Here is a 7,396-nt window from a genome sequence, read left to right on the forward strand (position 1 = left end):
AGTGTTGTGTGGGAGGTGTAAATAGGCCCCTCAGAAAGAGTGCAATGATCATGTTCCTATGAACACACAGTGTATCTGTGTGTGTTCTACAAGAATCTTACACATCGCTGGGACTCTTAACTCCATTGTGTTGAAGCTGAACACTGGGTGTAAACAGCACTGATGGCTGGTAGAGTGCTAACATAGCAGGGTTAGAATAGAATGACAGCTACAGTTTTGGCAGTCAGCTGATGAGTCCTACTCCTCTAACCAAAGTCATCACAAAAAAAAAAATATTTTTATTGTAATATATAATTTTATTTATTGTAAGTAAGTACGTATAAATAAATTACCATTGTTTCCCACTTCTAACACAACTTCACCATAGCAGTGATGGGTTTTATGGCCATATCTTCTGGAACACCACACCTAAAATGCCTCTTCTACTTGACATCCCTGAAATGGGAGCCCTGAGGAATGACACCTGTCTCTGTGACAGCCGTAGGTATGTAGGCAGTCAGAAACACTGTCTGTAAATCACCTTGCTGACTTGGACTATGGGGGTTTTTGAGAATCCATGTTTCCTTCACAACCATCACTGCTTAAATCCACGGCATCTTTGTTACCAAATTTTTTTGTTTGTTTTTGGACCATATTTGCACAACCAGTGTAGTCTGGTTCAACATACAAGCCAGTTCTTTCAATTAATCATCCAAAAGGTCTCACGGTTTGAATCTAAGGCAGTAGTTCTCAAATCGGGGTGCTGCAAACATCCAAAAGGGGCTGCAGAATGACTTAACAGTAATTAATGAGTAAAATATTCATTTATTAAAATACTTTTTTTTAATCAATATGCTTAAAATAAATTAAATCAGAACATGCACTGATTTCATACTTTTTTCCCCCCTAAACCATTTTTATTTAAGAACATACAGTTCTTGAAAGTTCTGAAAAATCACAAAATGAATCATAGTTAATTGATTTAATAAATCAATACTTGCAGTTTGTTAATAAATAAACATTTTGAAAACAAGCAACTTTGTCATAATTATAGAAGCAATACTGGAAATAAATTAGACTGTCTGAGGGCAGCCTTTGAATATTGTGCTGGACAACAGAGGGCCTGTGAGTAAAAACTTTGAGAAACACATATTGCCTGAATGAACTCACTCGCTTATTAAACTGCAAGTCAGCATAACATTATCAACTTAAGGGTAGACTATGTGATTCCTAATTAGAAATAGGAGAAAATCTGTTTAAGGTGAATGTCTTCTTAATTACAAAAAGTGTTTATCTACAGTATGACATTTTCATAAGCAAAGCTAATTAAAAATTTGACCATTTTATGACCATTTTGCCTTTGCTTAGCAAGCTATCTGTTAGTCCTATTAGCCCATAGCAAAGCTTAACAAAATATCACACTAATGTGCTAAGGTTTTTAACAGACCTAGCAAAAGTTGGACAGGAGGCTGCAGGGGGTCTTGCATGACAAGGGCATGTTAGCAAAAGAGAGTTAGAAAAATGTCTAAAATTGCTTACGGCACCTTTAATTTCCTCTGTATTTCTAATAAAACCAAAATCCACTCAGTGAGGCTTTATTAAGCCCAGCCTGAGTGTCAGGAAATGAGAGCATTGTTTTTTGTGAAATCCATGCAGGGAAGCTAAGCTCGGCTAATGTGCCTGAGTCAGTGGGAGGCTAATAAAGGCTTCAGACAAACACCTTCCTTGAATAATCTCTCTCTAGCACTCACTTTTTCCATTCTGTCGTTCGCTTTATGACAGCTTCCTCTATGGTGTTCAAAGAGCTGCATTAAATTGGATGAAAAGTAGTTAAATTTAGCATACTATGAGGCTAGTTCGTTTCTCAAAAGGGATAACATTGCTTATGGGGACATTTTTTGCATAAACAAACACTGCGATCAGACAAACACAGTAAAACATTATCTAGCACAGACACACTAGCCTTATCTCCAGACCACAATACCACATCTTGATAAGCATGAACATTACATTAGGCTGGGTGATAAACTATATCATATAAAGATTGTGATAAAACTGGTCAAGCGATGATAAGCTATTAACATTTTTACTCAATATGGATTCATCGAAACAGCATTAAACGCACACAACAGAAATAAGCAAGACAACTGCAAAGTTGTCAGTGCATGCAGCCTGCTGTGTGTGTGATTGATTGGTGTAGTTTCATCCACACAAACTGTAAATTAACTGTTATTTTTCATTTGATTACATTTTAAAAGGTCAATTAAACTGTTAAAGTTTAATTACTTTGTTTCATTAGACACTATTTTTGATTAAACCATAAGACTCAGAAAATCCAAAAAAAAAGAAAAAAAGAAAAACAGAATTTAGGAAAAAATTTAATTGATTTCATGGGGCCCTAAACTAAAAGTTAGCCTACTCTATGGAGTTTAATTGTGACCTAGCAGGTTGTTTTTTCCTTCATTCTCAAGTTCTAACAAACATTTCCTTCCACATTAATGATAAATGAATATCAAAATAAATATTGATAGTGTGATAATATTTTTGGCCATATCGCCTAGCCCTACACCACATGGTCCTATAAAAAAGTATTTCCCAGGAGTCAGGAAAGCTAATTATGAATACAACAGTGACACAACTATAAAAAATGAAAATAAAAAAAAAGTTTTTTAGGGTTGTGTTTACCGGTTTGTGGGCCTATTAACTGTGTGTGAAGGAAGAAGGTTTTTATAGCCTCTCCTGTTGTTTTGTGAGCAGTTTTAGAGAATAACACAAGAATGGGGGGTAGGAAGATGTTCACTCAGAATGAGAAACTAAATATTTTCTGCTCCATTCGTGAAGGGTTTGCTTTGCTCACTCAAATACAGCTCAAATGCTTGAATATGAAAATGAGATGTTCGTGCATTTCCTCAAAACCCCATTGAGTTCCCCTGAGCTCAAACCCACAGCGTTTTGAAGATCTTCTTTATTGAAATATGATCATTTGCATGTAATTTAATAGAACCTTAACGCTAAAGGAGCAGTATGAGTTTCTATCAAAGATGATCTAGGGAACTGGTTTGCTATAGTAACGCAAAAGATCAAAAATGGTACAAATTAACTGTACTTCTCATACTCATTTGATCAAATCATCCTGCTGAGAGCAAACGCAAAAGCATGCTACCTAATTGACGACATTTCTTTTTTACAAGAAAGCCAACAGTAGCCAATGCTCCATTCTCACCCAGGCCCCTCCCTACAGAACTAACATGCCTCTTGTCCAGGATGGTACAGCCATCTGTTGTTTGTTAGGAGGTAGAGAGTTTGTGTGAATGAGTATGATGGTATTTGCTTGTGTGATGAGGAAAAGAAAGGGGACAAAAGCGAATGGGGGAGGGATGTATGAGTAGAATATGTAAATGTACTGTACACATTAATGGTTTTCTCTGTGACTGGCACTAGGGGAAAGACTGTGAGTGAGCACTGACAGCAGCTTAAAAAGTGTTTTGCATGATGAAAAGAGTGTTGATTAATGAAATAACAGACTGTTCTATCCTGACTCCACTTCTCTAACATGGATATAGGGGATACAGTCTGTGGAGGGAGGTGGGGGGGGTAATCCATTGGGAGTCCAAACTCAATGTCATATTAACCTAGTTCATTGGCAAAACATGCTTTCTCACAACACAAACACAGCTCCAGATGTCCAGCAGTTTTTGAGTGTATAACCTAGACAATAGTTTCATCATCAACAGAGATACATTAAGACTAATACACTGTGCTTGTTAACCCAATGACACACTACACCATCACACAGGTGAGTCTGAATTTAGGTGTGTGATGTCTGGCTTGTAAGGACACTGTGTGTTTCAGTGTCATAAACTTGTAATGACACAGACTTGTCTTTGCCCTCAAGCAGTAGGTCAAGATGTAAAGTTTTTAGAAGGCTTAATGCTGCACTCGATACGTTTTTATGTAGGCCTACATTTAGCTGTTATTCATCACAATCAGTATTTTTATTGTTATAAATTGCCATTAGTAGTCGTCGTAGCAGTCACAGTAATTGCACTTTCAAAATCTCTTGGGAAGTTCATATTTATGAGTTGGAAAGTCATAATAATTACAAAGTCACGTGAGTTCAAATCACCTTGGTCAGAGAAAGATAGCGATGTATGACGGCACCCATAAGAGAGCAACCCACTCCATGTCAATAAAATCTGATTTTTCCAGAAGACTGACAAGCCTCAAGTCTTCATATCATGTGATTCACTTCAATGTAATTCTATTTCTTAAAAGTGTTGTTAATTTCTTTGAAATTAAACACTTCTAATAAGCCAAAAAAGAATTAAAAAAAATACTGGGTGCACCTTTAAGAGTGAAATTGTGTGTAGTGCCCTCAAATCAATCATATCAAAATAAAATCAATGCTCCAGTGTTTACTTGATTTAATGTCCCCCATAAAGGAACATTAATCTCCTGCTGGGCTTTCTAAACTAACATTAACCCCAAACCAAACCCCACTCATCTGACCAGAGCTTTTGAGACCCAGCTGTCTCATGTTTGTCAAAGTGTGAAAAAAACAAGGATAACAACTTAGAGCAATCAACTCAGCCACCATTATATCCATGTTAAACATGTAAATAGATTTAAAAACAATTGACATATCACATTCAAACCATGCTCATACACAATCTACACATTTTCATTACAACGAGGTACATCATCTTATCCACATACTGTATAGCCTACAATAATCTTGAATATTTGGCTACATGTTTGCAATTCATACATGGTATGTAGCCAAAATGACAGCTTTAAGAGGTTTTAAGGAACACACAAAATCGTATAAGAAACCTTTTCAACATCTAACATAACACACTGAGAAAACTTTAAATATCCTTCATCAATTTACTATCACCCTCAGTGTTTAAGTGCTGACAACTTAGTCACTGGACCACATCAAAGACTACTTAATATTCCATTATGTACTATACATACTTCCATAGAATTATAACTTGGGTTAGGTACATGCATCCAGTCATGGAAACGTCTCGACGTAGATGAAAAAAAATCGAGCATCACCTGATTATTAACGTGCAGCCTACGCGTCAATATATCATCTCAAATACAAGGACTATTAATCAAAAATGACACAAAACTGCAACAGGTTCATGTAATGAATTAAAAGGGCATCTTATTAATCATCTCTGGGGTAATTAAACAGGGGGGTCACAGAATGATGAAATATGTAGCAAAAACATAACTTACCCAAAACCGCAAAGGCTATAATAAGCCATTTGACATCCATAGTTGTACTGTTTCAGCACTGCCGATTAAGTCCAGATATTGCAGAAAAAAATAATGCAAATGTGGTTATAAATTCCTAATCGTCACTCAGACCTTCAGAAATCAGTCCGGATGGAGTTATGAATGCGTACACCTGTTCGGACCGCTTGAAAGTGCGTATACTGACTCCACAACGATTCAATCTCTCCCGAGTCAAATCCGTCTTGCGCGCTTAAAAGACGGATATCCAGCCTCCGAACAACAGCCGTGTTAGTCAAGAGACGCTTGTGTTATTGAAAAAAAGCCTTTGGATGGTTGCCTCCGATAAATTACATCCGCCGTTCACGAATGAATCCAGTATAGAGAGTTGAACGCTGGGATGGATCTGTGCTCTCTCGTGCCGCTCTCCGGTTCCCAGCGCGAGCAGCCCACGCGTGGAGGAGGAGGAGTGAGACCAACTCGTCCAGCTCGCGTCAAATAACCGGCTTACTGTGGTCGTGGATGAACTTGTGGTAGCTTTGTCAGACAGATGTGGTGCCCCTGTCCGTTCTCCGTGAAGAGCAATACGATGATGCTGCCGTTCCCGTGATCACCCTCAGCTCTTCTCTATTGTCACAAAGAGGCGGCCCATCCCATTCTTCAATCATGGGCTGGTGCCTCAGGAGAGCAGATGGGGGGAATCCTACCAGAGACCAATATAGTTGTGTCCCGGTCAAATAAATCTGCTTTAGTGAGTTTTGGATGACTAAATCACTTTTGTTATCAGTATTATGTTGCTTAGATTCAGTTGTCACTAGCGACGGCGCAGTTTATCCCCAATTAGAAGCGCAAACGCCGTTTACTTTGATAGAATTCCAGACGATGCTTATCATTGGGGATTGCAATTTAAGTGTGCGTTTTCGTTTTAACGATAGCTTACTCAAGTTCATTTACAGTCTGTTTGACAACATCCCCGAATAACCTTTTAAACAGCGCATGCTTCGCATGTGTTACGTAGCGTGTTGTACTAAATTACACGCTTCATTTCTCGCCACTGGTTTAACAGTCGTAAACTGTCACTCCTGTGACGCGTGTTGTTGATGTTATTATGTTGTTTATATACGCCGCCGCAGGTGAAAGTTCTAATTATGGGAATTTGAATTTTTTTATCCTGCTGTCCTGCATTTGCGCTTTCAAACTATCACCCCTCCCACTTTCCGGTAGCCTACATAACTCCGCCCTCTTGGCGTAATGCCATACTAAACCACCAGGTAACAGCTGCCCCCTAGTTTTAAAACCAGTCCCTAAAATGGGGACATTTATGATTGTTCACATTCTGTCTAATTTTTCAGATTTCTATTACAAATGAATGCTGTTCTTTGGAATTTTCTATTTATCAATGAATCCTCCAAAAAAAAAAAAAAAAAAAAAAAAATATATATATATATATATATATATATATATATATATATATATATATACACAGTACAGGTCAAAAGTTTGGAAACATTACTATTTTTTAATGTTTTTGAAAGAAGATTCTTCTGCTCATCAAGCCTGCATTTATTTGATCAAAAATACAGAAAAAAATGTAATATTGTGATATATTATTACAATTTAAAATAATTGTTTTTAAATTTGTTATACTTTAAATTATCATTTATTTCTGTGATGCAAAGCTGAATTTTTAGGATCATTATCACATGATCCTTTAGAAATCATTCTAATATAATGATTCATTATCAAAGTTGGAAACAGTTCTGCTGCTTAATATTTTTTTCAGAACATGTGATACTTTTTTAGGATACTTTGATGAATAAAAAGTAAAAAAAAAAAAAAGAAGCTATGTTTTTTAAAATATAAATATTTTGTAATAACAATATACACTACTGGTCAGTAATTTGGGGTCAGTAATTTTTTTTTCCTTTCTTTTTTTCAAATAAAATCAATACTTTTATTCAGCAAGGATGTGTTAAATTGATAAAAAGTGATAGTAAAAAAAATATATTATTAGAATATATATTCTTAGATTTTTTTTATTATTTTGATTTTTTTTTTTTTTTTTTTAACTTTTATTCATCAAATATATTAGACAGCAGAACTGTTTCCAACACTCATAATAAATCAGAATATTAGAATGATTTCTAAATGATCATGTGATAGACTGGATGTT

The 7,396-nt window shown here is 36.2% G+C and overlaps 1 protein-coding gene across 1 annotated transcript in view; it reads right to left on the reverse strand.

Moving 5' to 3' along the window:
* The window catches only part of LOC109096696 (immunoglobulin superfamily member 3-like), a 134,900-nt gene extending 128,541 nt beyond the window's left edge, over positions 1–6,359 (reverse strand). Inside the window, exon 1 of the mRNA XM_042731051.1 lies at positions 5,227–6,359. Coding sequence (XP_042586985.1) covers positions 5,227–5,266 — 40 coding nt within the window. The 5' untranslated portion in view covers positions 5,267–6,359. The remainder of the gene's footprint in view (positions 1–5,226) is intronic.
* Between the last annotated feature and the right edge of the window lie 1,037 nt (positions 6,360–7,396).

This window comes from Cyprinus carpio, chromosome B9 (assembly GCF_018340385.1).
Source record: "Cyprinus carpio isolate SPL01 chromosome B9, ASM1834038v1, whole genome shotgun sequence".
Taxonomy (NCBI): Eukaryota; Metazoa; Chordata; class Actinopteri; order Cypriniformes; family Cyprinidae; genus Cyprinus; species Cyprinus carpio.